Source organism: Manacus vitellinus, unplaced genomic scaffold (genome assembly GCF_001715985.3).
Source record: "Manacus vitellinus isolate BGI_N305 unplaced genomic scaffold, ASM171598v3 scaffold_89_pilon, whole genome shotgun sequence".
NCBI classification, from domain to species: domain Eukaryota; kingdom Metazoa; phylum Chordata; class Aves; order Passeriformes; family Pipridae; genus Manacus; species Manacus vitellinus.
In genome coordinates this window covers 16,009-31,755 of record NW_021940863.1, presented here as the reverse complement: position 1 = coordinate 31,755, position 15,747 = coordinate 16,009, and the positions used below count along the sequence as shown (strand labels likewise).

The 15,747-nt window shown below is 39.2% G+C and overlaps 1 protein-coding gene across 1 annotated transcript in view; it reads left to right on the top strand.

Moving 5' to 3' along the window:
- LOC103756639 (unconventional myosin-X) overlaps positions 1-15,747 on the top strand; it is a 124,984-nt gene that overhangs the window by 94,660 nt on the left and 14,577 nt on the right. Inside the window, exons 19-27 of the mRNA XM_029965021.1 lie at positions 2,857-2,981; positions 3,129-3,243; positions 6,240-6,346; positions 7,666-7,875; positions 8,178-8,217; positions 8,630-9,532; positions 10,497-10,620; positions 11,946-12,189; positions 14,465-14,560. Coding sequence (XP_029820881.1) covers positions 2,857-2,981; positions 3,129-3,243; positions 6,240-6,346; positions 7,666-7,875; positions 8,178-8,217; positions 8,630-9,532; positions 10,497-10,620; positions 11,946-12,189; positions 14,465-14,560 — 1,964 coding nt within the window. The remainder of the gene's footprint in view (positions 1-2,856; positions 2,982-3,128; positions 3,244-6,239; positions 6,347-7,665; positions 7,876-8,177; positions 8,218-8,629; positions 9,533-10,496; positions 10,621-11,945; positions 12,190-14,464; positions 14,561-15,747) is intronic.

The window sequence follows — 15,747 nt, the reverse complement described above, 5'->3', positions numbered from 1 at the left end:
TCATGGTTTTCTTTAAAAATGCAAGTATTTGAAATCAGATGTCTGTGTGACTAGCCCATCTTCTGGTGACAGAGCAAGACTGTTTCAAATTTCTGAAGTTACAGGAAAAATGTTATGAAAATGTTGCCTCTTCCTCTGTGACCCAAAAAAGTTTTTTAAAACAGTAACATGAGTTTTCAAGCCAGCTGTGTGAGTGACTTTTGACTCTTTAAGTGCCTGGGGGTGACAATAAAAAGGTTAGGTGGTGCAGCAGCCATCTGGCTTTTAAAGTGGGAGGTGCTCTCTTGCAAAGGGAAATGCTGCCTTGTGAGAGAGACATCTGTCATGTCACTAGCATTTCACCTGTATCCCCACTCCCATCTATGCATCTGCTTCCCCATCTCAACGCACCAAAAATAGTGTTGTGTTTGCAAGTCTCATGAAGAATGTCACCTTTTGAGCCAGTGAGTTTGGGGGGGATTAATGGACTAAAAGTAATTTTATTGTTAAAGAAAAAGAGATATATTGACCTGTGTCCACTTGTGGCAAGCATCATCCTTCAGGTACGCAAGTTGAAAAGTGAATGTTTTTCATTATGATTTTTGTGCGTATATCTATGTCCTTTCCTGCCTTTCCTGTCAAGCATCATCAGTCATGTGCACAGAAAGAGGCAGACAGGCGTGTGCATGGACATGCAAAGGGCAGCTTTGCCAGGCTAGTTCCCTAACTAACAGCAGTCACTTGGCTGCCTTAAAGTGGAGACATATAAAAAACACTGTTGGCAATACCAGTCATGACAATATCAATATCCTCATTGTAAGCATTCATGCTGTGTGTTCACTAAAATACAAAGATTTTGCTCATGGCGTATTTTACTCGTGGTGACAAAATTCAAATGAAACACATTGTTGAGAAAGATGAGTTTGTTGGCATCTTTCACAGAGGCGTTTTTCCCCTTTGGAATTTTCATTTTTTTATACATATGGGTATTGAAATAAAACGTTAAATCACATTTGTAACAGTGTCATTAATGTAACAACAGCCAGAGTGGTCCAGAGTTGATGTAGCTCTAGAGTGTCCTTTGGATGCTGTCTCAGAGAGAGGGCAAAAGATGCTGCTGGCAGTGGCTGATGTTCTCCATAGCCCCAGTCTGCCCACTGGCACCAGACTGGGTCCTGTCGGCACACACGGAGTGTTAATTACCCCAGGCAGGACAAGGCCCACTGAGGTAACCAGCCACTTTATAGAACACAAATGTTTATTCAGTTTTGTTCGGTGCTATTGACTGTGGAGGAAGGGCCAGGCTGTGGTGTTTTTCCATTGGAAAGTCTTTCTCTGTTGGAGGAACAGTGAGTGATGGGGAGCGTTCATCTGTGCAGCTTTACAGCAGCTCAGCGCAGAAGGGCTGCTGCATCTGCAGAGGAGCCTCCCATCTCTGCTCCAGAAAACAAATTAATGAAAGGAGCAATAGCAAACTTTTTGTTTAGACATTTTGTCTTTTAAAGGAGGCAGGTAGAAGCCAATCTATCAAAATTTTTGAAGCTAACTAATTGACAACTCAGAGGTGTCATCATTAGCATGTAGTGTTTTGTTCTGTGGATAAAGGCACTGATCGAAAAGGTTATACTGGATATTTGAAATGAACTTTTGAGTCTCTGCTTTCCTGAATTTGGGGGAGTAATTTATTTGCTAAGTTGAACAAGAGACATGATTAAAGCCTGTCATTAAATACCAAGAGAGTCCTCTGACTTATAGTTGCCCAGTGCTTGATCTTGCTGTCCTGTCACTGAAGACCTTCAGGTCTTTATGTGAACCCCTGACTGTGTCTGTGAGATCCCCCTGTCTGAACTTCTTGCAAAATACTAAACACTGTACTGCAGCCCTGCAAATGACTGTGCAGGAGGGTAAGATGATGGTTTAAAGTGGATGATGATAAATCATGCTGATAAATTAAATGTTTTATTTACATGTGGCATTTCAGTACAGGGGTTGCCCGTGCTTTGCCAGGCAGCAATTAGTGCTATCTTGAGTAGCTTTGCATGGCTGTGGCTGGTTTACCTCAAAGGATGGTGAAAGCACAGGTGACCCACAGGATTCTCAGATGGGATGACAGGATCGCTGAGGCTCCCAGCAGCAGAATCATACTGATCAGTATTCACAGGTTTTCATAACTGAGTGGCTGTGGGGTTATCTGCTTTCTAAATGAAAAATTATACTGAAAGAACTTCAGGCAAACTAAGGGAAACTTACTTCAGATAAGCAGATTTTTTTTTCTGTTTACAGAATAGAATATTTTTACTGTTTAGCAGCAAATAGAAACTCTTTTAAATACAGCTTATTAAACATTTGGGGTACCACTGGCAAATTTTCTTCCCTGTCCATAGCAGATAATTGTCAATATACTAAAAATTGGGTATTTTCTGTCCTTTTGGTTTTGTTTTTTATTAAAATCATACCACTGTATTTGTGTATCTTCAACATTTGGAATCATCTACAGGGACTTTAAATTCAATTGCTAAAGAAGCAAAATAGTCAAGCTTACAGCTGTTGACCTCTTAGCTGCCTGTGCATCTTCCTGTTGTTTCTTCCTGCACAACGATGGTCTGCAAATATACATAAAATGAAAAGAGAGAGCTGATTAGATTAAATGACTGTAAATGCTGTGTTTGTGGAAATGATACTGTGTAATTACTGTGTGATTTTCACTCTGTAGATACATTTTTGTATGCTCAGAACTGCTAATATCCTGTAAGACATTGTGTAGCCAGTTTTAAACCTTTGTGCATTTCAGATTCATACAATTTTCCCTTTCTTTATTTCCCCTGACATCTCTAACCATTGCTATTAAAACTGTTGGTTTGAACCTGCTCATTTTAGATGCCAGACCAGTTTGATCAGACAGTGGTGCTTAACCAGCTGCGCTATTCTGGGATGTTGGAGACGGTCAGGATTCGGAGGGCTGGTTTCCCAGTCCGGAGGCCCTTTCAAGACTTTTATAAAAGGTAAACACACTGACTTGTGCACTTCAGCTGTAAATCACGGGTACTAAGCCTACATTCCTGTGTTGAGGAATAAAAGTAAAAAGAAAAAAAAAACAATATGGCAAAAATAGAACTTAAATGAAGCAATAAATACTTTTTGTTTGCCAGGTATAAAGTCCTCATGAGAAACTTAACTCTGCCTGAAGATTTAAATGAAAAATGTGCCGTCCTACTTCGTCTGTATGACAACACAAGCACTGAATGGCAGCTTGGAAAAAATAAGGTAAAATAATCTGACTGTGCATATTGTGGGGCTAGTGCTTGTACAAAGCTGAGGGGATAGTATTTAGACTGCACAGCTGCAGAAATGTAGCTGTAATGGTAATTACTTCTGGCCTTAAAAGAAGCTGTGCATGCCTGTTGGTGCTCTTGAAACTCTTATAGCAACAATTAATGGTTATGCTGAGGAATTTGCTGTCCAAGGCACTTAGACACTGACTGGTGATTTCAGTCATGGAGAAAGAGTCCACTTGAATTTTCTGTCACTGCTCACAAGTGATAGCACTGGTGAGGATCAGAACTTGAAATATGGCATTTGGATTTTATCATCTTTAGAAATATGGAGCATGTGAGCTAACACTTTTGTTCTGCAGGGAGCTCCACTCATACTAGTAAACCCACCTACATGATGCCTCTTCAGTGGCAGAAATCGGGAAGGAATTTTAGCCAGTGTTCATGTGGCAGAGTTGAGCTCCAAGGTGTGTTTGTCATTCTAATCTGAGAATCTGTTTCAGAGGTAAACTAGACATTGATGTAGCCCAGAGCTTTTTTTTTTTAAATCAAATTATTTTAATTAAAATAATCAAATTTTAATTTGAGAAGTAAAACAATCCAAGTGTTTTTGCATGCTCATTTTGCAAGTTTGATTTCAGAAAACAGCTTGTGATTTGTGCTCTTGGACTTTAACAAATGCTTTCACAAGCATTTTGGACTCAAGAGAAGATTCCCCATTGCAAGATTTGAGACTTTCTAAATATTAAAAAGTTTTTTAAAACCTTTCTCAGTGCCATAAGGTAGCAAAAATATTTTTTAAAATCTTATTGATTTCTGTATGAAACACACTTCCCCTTATCCTTTTCTCTTGAGAACTGCATAGTTTTGAAGGGTTTCTTCCATTCTGTGTGCTTAAGGAGTCTCAGATTTCTGTTGGGAAAGTTGTTTTAATCATTTTACAGTTACTGTAATAGAATATGAAATATTCTGCTAGCAATTGATGTCATCTTCCATCCCATTTATGTAGACAATGGCTTACAGACAGCACAGTGGTAACATTCAGCTGCAGAGCTGGGCTGTGTTTCCTATTGATATAGTGTGTTGACAGTATTTATGCATGGATGCCGGAGAGTGCTTTGGCATTTTAGGGACATATATTTATCAGAACCTGAAATTGTTTTAATCAGCTGCTCGTCAGGACCTTGGCAGGAGTCAAAGTTCTGTTGTAACTTCCCTGGGGCCTGGGCTCGTCCTCCCCCAGGAGCTGCCTGTGCATTTGTAAGAGTCTTCATAAACAGCTTATTGTAGAGGAAAACAAGAGGGCATTGGTTTCAGACTGAACATGGGATGGGGCACTCTCCTGCCCCTACATTATTTAAAATTGATAATGATTTAGCTTCAGTGTGACTTTTTTTTTCTTGTCTTTTACATCTCCAACTGCAATGCACCTGCTCAGGAAAAGGCATTAACCTGAGCTTAACAACTGCTTAACATCCATTTCTGTTCAGGAAGTAGCCGAATGCCTCTCTGAAGCAGAATTTTGGTGTGTTTTTAAAGCTACTGTGTTCAGAGCAAAGAAACATTGCCCACTGAGTGAAAGAAAAGGCTTTTTCCACTAGTAAAAACATTGTATAGAAAGAGCTGCCCAGTGCAACTTAGACATTGGAACTCTGAGACTTTCTGTGGAACTTTTTATGTTCCTTACTGTTGGGTAATTTGTGCTAGAAAGTCTCTTTCTAGTTTTGTTCAAAACTCACAACTGTGCCTCTCCTCAAGAGTGCTACTGTTTTGGCTTTGATGATGGGCTTTTTTTCACATAAATGCAGAGGGAAAACTACCTTCTTTTGCATTTGGACACCCCCAGAAGTCCATTGGGGTTCTTTTTTTAGGTTGGTGCTTTTTTTTTTTTTTCACAGCAAGAGAAAACCTAAAACACTTCAAGGAAAGATTCCTGCTTTTAGATGTCTTTACAGCCCTTCTCCCTTACCAGATCCCACCCTGTCCATGAGCTTTCCTTATTGCCATGTTGTGGTGTGCAGCCTGGCTCTCATCCTGTTTAATCAACATATCACTGCACTGGCTATTTTCAGCTGCCCATGTGTTAGGCATGCCAGGCTGTTGTCACCTATAGCTGATACCAGCAGACTTGGCCTTCAGAAAAGAGAAGCTGAGAAGAGCTGCAAAAAGCGCTGACAGCAGATAGCTCACCAGTATGTGAATGTGTGGTAAAGAGCAGATGTCAAGGCAGGTGGAAGAGGGAAGCTGCCTTCCCCATGACCCTACTTGTCTGGAGAAGCAGTTTTATTCATTTAAGGTAAAATAAGCTGTGTTAGCTCAGCGTATGTCAATGTCACATGCTAAAGCTGCCTCTAAGAGGCACTAGGCAGTTCAGGTGAGTGATCCAGGTTAGTGCTTGGAAGAGAGCCTGGGAAGCAGTCTGCCCATGGGATAGTGGCTGGCTGTGGTGGGGTGTCTGACCCTGGCAGCTCTTTCTGTGTAACAGCAGGAAAGCACAGTCAAGTCAATGTGAATATGAAAACACTCTCATTTCTGTTTACTTCTGCAGTCCTATAGTAGTGTCATTGGAAGCAGCAAGGCTTGTAAGTCACAATCTGATGTGATTGTGGAACAGCTAAATTTTTGGGGTGGTATTACTGCCCCTCAAAATGGGAAGTTCATTATAAGTCCTGCAGCTTCTCTGACCTGTGTTAATCTTTAATGGGAAAGGCTGTTCAATGAATTCAGTAATTATGGGGTTTTTTGGAAAAACCCTGCTCCTAATTAAAAGTTCCAGTAATCACTCTTCCCACTGAAATCCAAGGTTAGAGGATCATCTACAAATATTTTCTTTTAAAAGAATACTTTATTTTCTGCTGAGGAAATAGTGCATTTGTCTCTGAATTCAAAGCTGAGGCTTACTGTTTGGACTAATATTGGCAGCACCATGGCTGTCCTTTAAATATAATGTTCTCCAAAAGTTGTTAAACCAGAAGTTTTCTTACGTAGGTGTTTCTCCGGGAATCCTTGGAACACAAGTTGGAGAAACAGCGAGAAGTGGAAGTCACCAAGGCAGCAATGATTATCCGAGCACACATCTTAGGTTACGCAGCCCGGTAAGTGACTAGATGAGAATATTAATTATCAGGATTTGAAATAAGTGGATGGGATGTCAATCCTTCTGAGACGATTCTTAACTTTTTCTAAGGACCAGGCATTCAAATACGGTAAGTGGCTTTTGAAAATACCAGCTGAAAATACCCATGAATAAAACAAAGTTTTAATATAATTAATAGGACAGTGCAAAAATTTGGAGGTCAGCCAGTATCCATTGGATTGTATCATGGCATTAGATCCATGGTGTTAGATCCATGGTGGATGGCACCTAGTGGGGCGGCCCCAAGTTACCAGCTGAGATCATGATTAATCTTTGCTTCATCATGGTGAGAAAAGAAAAGGCTAATAAAACTAATCTGTTTGGTTCTTAGAGAACCATGACATTAGGTTACTGATTAATGTTTCATTTATCTACCTGGCTTCACGCATTATGTGGTAGGTGGAGTTACTCATCCCATCTGTTTATTTCTCTGGTTTTTTTACAAGTCAGTTGAGGACAGTTTAAGAAAGCTTGTTTGCATAATGAGGTAATTTCTTTTCATGTGTATATTAGCCCTGTTCTTATATTCTGACCAGTATGTTACTTAAAAACTATATCCTTTTTTTAATGACAAAGTTATCCTGCTGTCGATGGTCTTTCTTTTCAGAGATGTGAGATGACTATCTATGTATATTCTTTCTCTTCATGTGTGCACACACACAGAGCTGTCCTTTTAGCATCTCCATGTCAGGGGGATAAGAACATGTAAGGCAGGTAATGTGCATATCCTTAAATGAACACACAGAAAGTGCTGTCAAAGCAATGAGAGAATCTCTTTCTTCTCAAAGAGAGAAGAATGTGAACTACAGTGGAGAAACCATCACAGAGCTAGAGCTATTACTGAGAGGAGACCTCATTGCAGTCCACAACTTCCTCATGAGGGGAAGAGGAGAGGCAGGCACTCTGTTGTTACCAGTGACAGGACCAAAGGGAATGGCCTGAAGCTGTGTCAGGGGAGGTTTAGAGTGGATATTAGAAAAAGGTTCTTCCCCCAGAGGGTAGTTGGGCACTGGAACAGGCTCCCCAGGGAAGTGGTCACAGCACCAAGTCTGACAGCATTCAAGAAGCGTTTGGATGATAATCTCAGGCACGTGGTGTGACTCTTGGGGATGGTCCTGTGCAGGGTTAAGAGTTGGACTCGATGATCCTTGTTGGGTCCCTTCCAACTCAGCATATTCTGTGATTCTGTGATTGCAGGTCACCACGGCAAGATCCCTCACAACTGCTCCTTAGTTCATTGTTTCATTAGAATTTTCCTTCTTTATTTTTCATCCCCAGAAAGCGGTATAGAAAGGTTCTCTACTATGTGGTTGTGATACAGAAGAACTACAGAGCCTTCAGTGGAAGGAAAAAGTTCCTGTGCCTAAAGAAAGCAGCCATAGTTCTTCAGAAGCAGCGGCGAGGCCAGCTTGCTCGACGTCTTTACAGGGAGCGACTAGAGGAGAAGCAGAGACAAGAGGAAGAAAGAAGGAAAAAGGAGGAAGAAAGGTGCAGTATACTGTCTTACATCACTCTCTTGTCTGTGCCATATTAGATGTTGGTCTAAATAGCCTTTTATTTCAGGCTATTCCAAATCAAGGGATTTTGGAAACCTTTGCTTCTTTTGCTAAAAGATTCATGTAGCTATCATAGTAGTTTCATATTCACAAACATTCACGGTGACCTTATTTTTGGCTTTCTTTTCCATGTGGCAGATGATCCCTGTAAGTTGAGCTGTTGCTCTAGAAAAGGAATGTGATGAGCTTATGTTGAGCTTGATTGACTAACCGCTTCTCTTCCCTCACTTCTAGGGAAAGACAAAGGCAAGAAGCAGAGCGTCTTGCCCAGCAGGTAAATGATATTCCTAATGCTTTCAGCCATCCTGTTTATTTGAGTATCTCAACCCAGCAATTAAAAAAATAAAAGGCATCTGTAGCATTTAAACTAAACTTATTACAGGAGTTGGCAGATAAAACCAAAGGAAACTCGATACAGTTGTTTGCATGGAAATTTCCTTCACCTCATGCTTCATGTAATTTCTGGAAAAGATTGAATTTTCTGCACATACTTGAGCTTCCAGTATCTGAACAAATGGAATCATGTTTGAATTTTTCTTTCCTTTTCTTGCTGACATAGAGGTAGGCTGCCTTTTAAATGAATGAGCATGATGCGGTATACTGCTTTAGAAATAAATTTTAAGAAAGAACCTTGCACTTAGGGGCTTTATTTGATTTTGTTTTGTTTTGTTTTATTTTATATGCAGGCTGAAGAAGAGAGAAAAAAGCAGGAACTGGCCGCCATTCAGAAAGCCCAGAAGGAGGCAGAGCTGAAGCAAGAGGTGGAGAAGCAGAAGGAAAGCAGGCAGGTGGAAGAAATCCTGCGTCTGGAAAAAGAAATCGAGGACCTGCAGCGTGTAAAGAAGCAGCAGGAGCTGTCCTTGACAGAGGCTTCATTACAGAGGCTGCAGCAACTTCGAGATGAGGAGCTCCGGCGGCTGGAGGATGAAGCATGTCGAGCAGCCCAGGAGTTCCTGGAATCTCTGAACTTTGATGAGATTGACGAATGTGTCCGAAACATTGAGAGGTCTCTCTCTGTGGGCAATGGGTATCCTGCTGAGCTGACTGAACAGACTGGAAATGCCTGTAGTGAAAAGCCCAATTTTAACTTCAGCCAGCCATATCCTGAGGAGGAGGTAGATGAGGGCTTTGAAGCTGATGATGATGCGTTTAAGGATTCGCCCAACCCAAGTGAGCATGGCCATTCTGATCAAAGAACCAGTGGCATCAGAACAAGTGATGATTCCTCAGAAGAAGATCCCTATATGAATGATACTGTGGTGCCAACGATTCCTGCTGTTGGTGACACCATGCTTATACCTCCTGCCCATGACGCAGTCAGTCTCCACAACTCTTCGAGCGGTGAATCCACATACTGCATGCCAGAAAATGTGTCGTGTAGACCCCCAAATTCTATGGAACTTATTTCTCCCGACGGGGACTACGATTACGACCAAGACGATTATGAAGATGGTGCTATTACTTCTGGTAGCAGTGTGACCTTCTCTAACTCGCACAGTAGCCAGTGGTCACCAGACTACCGGTGCTCAGTGGGGACGTACAATAGCTCTGGAGCATACCGATTTAGCTCTGAAGGAGCTCAGTCTTCTGTAAGTATCATTGGTTTTATTATCTAATAAATGATACGTGCTTTCTGATTTTTTTTTCCCTGCTGTGCCCCCGTAGAGTCACTGTAGCTGTTCTGAGAAAAGTCTGCATTGTGTAGCTAGATTTGCTTAGAGTGCATATGGAAATAGTTGTCTGTTGCCATCTAGATGCCACTGAGGTGAGTGCATTAGAGTCAGAGGTAGCTCAGATGCTACTTGCAGTCCTGGGCTTCTGCACAGATATGGTTTTAACTGTTATAATGCAGAACTGCACATTACCTAGAGGAGTTCAGTGCATGGCCTTGGATGCCATTTATAAGCAAAGTTATTGTCATTATTTTAAGTTACTATTACTGGGGTACCAGATAGCATGTTGGGAAATTGATTTCAGGAAAAAAAGATTCAGTTGCATGCAAGTTGTAACAGTATTGGAAATAAGCTGCTTCAAGAAGTCCCTGAAATGACAGGCATATTTTGAGATTACTTGGAGAGTAAAGTTCACACAATGGCAGATATTAAAATTATTGAAGCAGACAGTCATACTGAGGATCTCCTTTTCAGTGCTATTTATGAAAATATTGTGGGCTTTACTCCTACAAATATTTTTGAAAGAATATTATTTCCTTTACCACTCACCAAGTAGTTCTGTGAGACTGTCTCACCAAGTGAAAAGGTATTTCAGCAACACTGACTTATTTAGAAGGAAAACTTTAACACTAGAATAGCTATTACAGTTGAAGCAGTGAAAGCCAGTCAGAGAGCCATCCTGGGTGTATTTGTTGTGTAATCACACAGTTTAAACTGCAGCTTACTACAATGTACTCCTTCCTTTGTTAGATGTATGAAAAACAATGAGGAATCATGTTGTTGCAATACATGATAAAATGTTTTAGCTAGAGACTTCTAAACCAATCTTATCTAAACTCTTTCCTGAGAGATTTTGATCTTTATTTCCTTTCTTCTGTAGTTTGAAGACAGTGAAGAAGATTTTGACTCCAGGTTTGATACAGATGATGAACTTTCCTACCGGAGGGATTCAGTGTATAGCTGTGTCAGCCTGCCCTACTTTCACAGCTTTCTGTACATGAAAGGTACTGGGTGAATCAGAATTTGCTAAATATACAAAATAACCAGAAGTATTTATTATATTTTATACTCCAATTCCTGTAGAGTTAAGCCATTTTCTTATTTTTGAAAGGATGATGAAAAGTGACTTTATTTAATTTGAGCTGTTCTCAAATTGAGTTACTTGCAGTGGCTTATCCCTCTGCAGGAGTTTAAATCACTAAATCAGTGGTTTAAAACCACTAAATCAGTGTTTTTCCCCTCTGCAAAGAAAGATCAATATGTTGGCTTCCTCTGTTTCATTTTATCTTCGCTGGCTCGCAAACAATGGAATATTCAGTATAAATGTAGAAGAATAACTCATGAAGTCAAATTGTACCAATTGACCTCAAATTTTGAGGAAATCAGATTCTCGCTTCCAAAACCTTGTAACATAGACAGCATTCTACACTGCAGATCAATTTTATTGACCTTAGTCAAATATCACTTCGGATCTGGAAGACACAAGAAAGGTTATGTGTAGCAAAAGGGTGTGAGAGACTCAGAAAGAACATACACAACAGTTCTCTGGTTAAAACTGTTGGGTATATCTTCTGATGATTGATTAGTAAATTATAATCTCCGTGAATCCTTGTATGATATTCATCACTGTAGCATAGCTTATTTTCCTGGAATAGGAACAGTAATGAATGTATGCATCGCTCTGTTTGTGTGAAAAATAATGCAGTAGTCAGTAACAGGGTTTTTACTGACATAGCAAGCAAGAAGTTTTTGTGGGATCACAGGAGTATATTGGCTTGGTTAAGGTTTTTAATGACTGTTATGTAACTACAGTGCAAGGTACCTTGTCTACCACTTTGGTATGACGGAGTTCCCACTGGTATATTTCCTACTCTAAATATAGCTTTGCCAGATTTTGTGGTTTTGAGGTAAATGTTGTTACCTTCCAATAACCTGGAGAAAGGAAAGAGTTTAACAGTAAACTTTTCTTAGATTATCATTGAAATACATTGAAAACAGTGTTAGTCTCATGTTGCAGTAAGACTTTTTGATAATTTATTAATTATATATATGTTGTATATATGTATATGTAATTATATATATATGTTACATATATTTTTGTAATATAGAGACTTATTATAATTTATAATTTAAGGGGGTTTAGATTGACAACAATATTGATGGCCGTAAGGATATGCAAAAATGAGGGTTGTGGCTTACAGCAGAAGCTCAGTTTAACTGCAGTGTTGTTGGTCAGAATCTTCCAGTTTTGGTGTGATCACAGCTTCTATTTTATAATATAGTTGTTTGTTTTAACTGTATATAAACCTACATTTGTCTATCTTGCCAGGTGGCTTAATAAACACATGGAAGCGACGCTGGTGTGTCCTGAAAGATGAGACCTTCCTGTGGTTTCGTTCCAAGCAGGAAGCACTTAAGCAGGGTTGGCTTCATAAAAAGGGGGGTGGATCATCTACACTTTCCAGAAGGAACTGGAAGAAACGATGGTTTGTTCTCAGACAGTCCAGGTTGATGTACTTTGAAAATGACAGTGAAGAAAAGCTAAAGGGTGCCATGGATGTCCGAACTGCCAAGTAGGTTTATATGGTTTTATATGTTAGCCATGGTTCCTCCTAAGTACTTCTTGGAGCTTAATCTGAGAAGACATTGAGTGCCCTGCCTACAAATTGTGTGAATGCAAGCATGAGACTGTGTATGATGAAGTTATTGAAAGCAAGTGTTGTCCTTAGCTGGCTCTCTTTTAACTCTACAGAGTGCTCCAGAGCTAAGCCAGTGCCAAATACTTTAGAAAACTGCTGGTATAATGAACCCATCTATGCTTTCTCCCAGACTGGAGGCCCTACTTAGTCTGTAATGATTCCCAAGACAATCTGGGACATGTTGCCAAGTCTGTAGCTGCAGGCAAACCAAGAATGGGGAGGGTGGAATTAATAGGCCCTGAATATATTGAAGTTTGCCTGGGTCAAAGCTGAATCTTCTGTCTGTATTTAGATTTTTTTCATGTTTGAAATAATTGTAGTAGTGTGGAAAATTCTTTAAAATGCATATATTAAAAAAACAGAATTACTAAATCTAATAACTTATGTTTTGCTAACTCAGTTCCTTATGCCTTAAAATTCTATGCTTCCTGAAGCATGCATTAAAAAAAGTTTTCTAAGGGATAGTATTTTTCCTTCTAAATTGTCTAGCTAATTTAAAAATTAAAGTGTGCTAACATTGGTAGTCTCATTCTGTATAAAGTGTACCTACGCTTTCATCCAAAGTAGAGAAAAATAGAAATGGTTTGTAACGCTCAATTCCACTTTGCACCTTGTAATCTGCAACTATCCAGTTTATTTTGGTACTTTAACAGAGAACTTAAAACTAAATTGAGATCTCAGATTAATCTTTTCTTTGGAAGTCCTGGCCTGAGCCTGATTTCAGGCAGGACAGTAAATAGTTTCAGTGAGCAGCCTGACTTGCCCTTGTAAAAGCAATGAGCTGTTCACTGTCAAGTAAATCTCTGAATAGAAACTGAAGTTCCTACTGCATTTTTTTTTTTTTGAAACTGGATTTCACTCGATCTCATGTGCAATAGCATTTATTTAGCATATTTTTCTGATACGTTCAATCCTTCTTTTTTTTGTTGTTGCCACATTGCTTCATTGACTGTGCCCTGTAGAAGTTCTTTGCTGAACATACCTTTAAAATTGTCAGGTGAAGGTTGTTGAACCTAACTTGAACTGTAGGTTCAATCAATGAGCATTTGTGTATAAAATAGCTAAAAGAAAAAGTAAGAGCACTTGTATTTCAAGAATTGTATTTCATAAGATATAAACAATAGCTTTTCTAGGTAATTTTAATATTTACTGAGTGCATTTCTAACCTACCATGGTACTTACATATTTCACCACTCCATATTAGGGACCCTGTTTGATTTAAAAAATCTTAGGCTGATTCACTTAAAACACAGGACAGGGGGGTGTTCTTTTGGACATTGTTATTGGGAGGGAAGGAAACCAAATTAAAGAAAACAGTAGAGAATTACAGCTTTTTGTTTTGATAGCAGATAAATTGTCCTCAGGAGCCCAATAAGCAGAGCTTGCATATATTCTTATAGGATAGAGATATATGAACATAATATAGCTGATAAGAAAATATAGCTAGTTAAGGAAATAATAAGCTTCAGACAAATACAGCAAAACAGCAAAAAAGAAATCTAAGTTGCTTTCTTAACTTTCAGGGAAATCTAATGTAATACTTTAATTACTCCTTAAAAAATCTTATGTTCTGTAGTTCAAAATTGTTCAATTTGTTGATACTTAGATATCCAAACTAAAAATTAGAAAGATGTCATTTTTAGCATAGAGTGCTCAGCTTTTTCTGGAAGTCATGTTTGGAATTGTCTTTATGCTGACTCACAACCACACAGAATCACTAATCCAGGCTTTGTCTGCTTTTAGTTTTTAATCTTCAAGAGCTTTCTTTTTACCACTCCAAAAATCGTTTGGTTATGCAGTCAGTTCAGAAATATATCCATTTCTCAAATCAGTCATCCCTGCCTCTCTTGAGGTTTGATAATGCTTTACTTTTTCATTACTTCTTGTTAAAATGGTAACAGAATAGGCAACTTGGTATAGCAACATTCCTAATAGTTTGAATATTTGTACTGTACAGACAGAAAACACGACTGTAGTTTGGTGAATTAATGCTGTCTGATAAATCACTTTGTGAGTCTTGCAAATGAGCCTGATGAAGGCTGACTGCTGCTGTTTTAAGCATCAGTAGTTTGTGAGCCTCTCAGCAGAACAGAATTTTCAGAATGTTCATAATCTGTAATGCTCAATCTTGGTGTTTTCCTTTTTGCAGAGAGATTGTTGATAATACAGGCAAAGAAAATGGTATTGATCTAATAATGGGTGATAGGACCTACCACTTAATTGCTGAATCTCCTGAGGATGCAAGGTATGAAAATCATCAGGCCTATCTTCCTTTTTTTTCCCCTCTTTTTAATCTCTATGCCATTCTGACTTGTGCCTGTCATTAATTTGTTTGACCATTGTCACAAAATATTCCAGCGGTGTTAAACACATTGCATTTAACCCAGTTTTTCAAAGGCCTGCTGAGAAGATCTTGTGGCAGACCATTACTGGGAAGAGTCAGATTGCCAATGAAAATTTGCCTAGAATTTGGCTGTTACCCATCTATTCCTAGCAACTTTCTGAAATACTGTGTGTCTGTAGAGAGGCAGATGTTAGCCACTGCTGCTTCTCTTGTGCATTACCTTGCTGTGTTTAGCTGCATAGATCAAATCAATATTTAAGACCCTCTAATCTACCTGAAATAAAACACCTTATTCTTTATGGTTGGGATCTGTTCGCCTAAGCAAAGCCCATAATTTTTTCAGATAGAAGTTGTAATGCAGTCACTTTTTTTTAGAGCAAAACCATGTTCTTAAATAAGAAGAGTGTGCAAGAGAGTGTTTCCCTTTTTGCTGATTTAGAAAGGGTCTTCTTGCTTTTGTTGCAAAAGCAAGGGGGAGGATGCTAGGTGAGGAGCAAGCCTGACTTGTCAGATCAGTTGTAAAGCATATTTAAAAAAAAAAATCCCCATGCTACAGTTCATGGGAGATAATAATATGTTTGCCTATAAAAATCAAGCATTTAAATAAAGTCAACTTAGTAATCAAAGCTTATTAACCACTGCTTTGCTGCCCCAAGGCCAGAATACAGGATGCCTTTGTCAACATCACCTGAGCTACTTTGCTCTGAAGGCTCAAAAGTGTCTTTGTTCTGTTTAAAGGTAGAACACCTTCCTCTGTCACAAGACCCTGAGGATAGATGTAGCAATGCTTACAACACAGAATCTTTCTTCATTTTTTTAGGAATCTTTAAAATTACTCTTGAAATAACTTAGGAGCTTTCTAGCAGTTACTGTTAAGATTCTTGTGTGATATATTTTAAAATGAAGGCTTAGCTAAAGTCTCTTCTGTCAGACTTGTGTAGTTGCCCTAGGGACCAGTAAGAAATTATCAGCACACAGACTTGTCTGTTGCCATGCATATCTTTCAATTCGTTCTCAAACATGGAGGAGGAGGCACTATACAGTATTGATGTGTATAGTACACGTAACATACCATCCAGATTAAACTC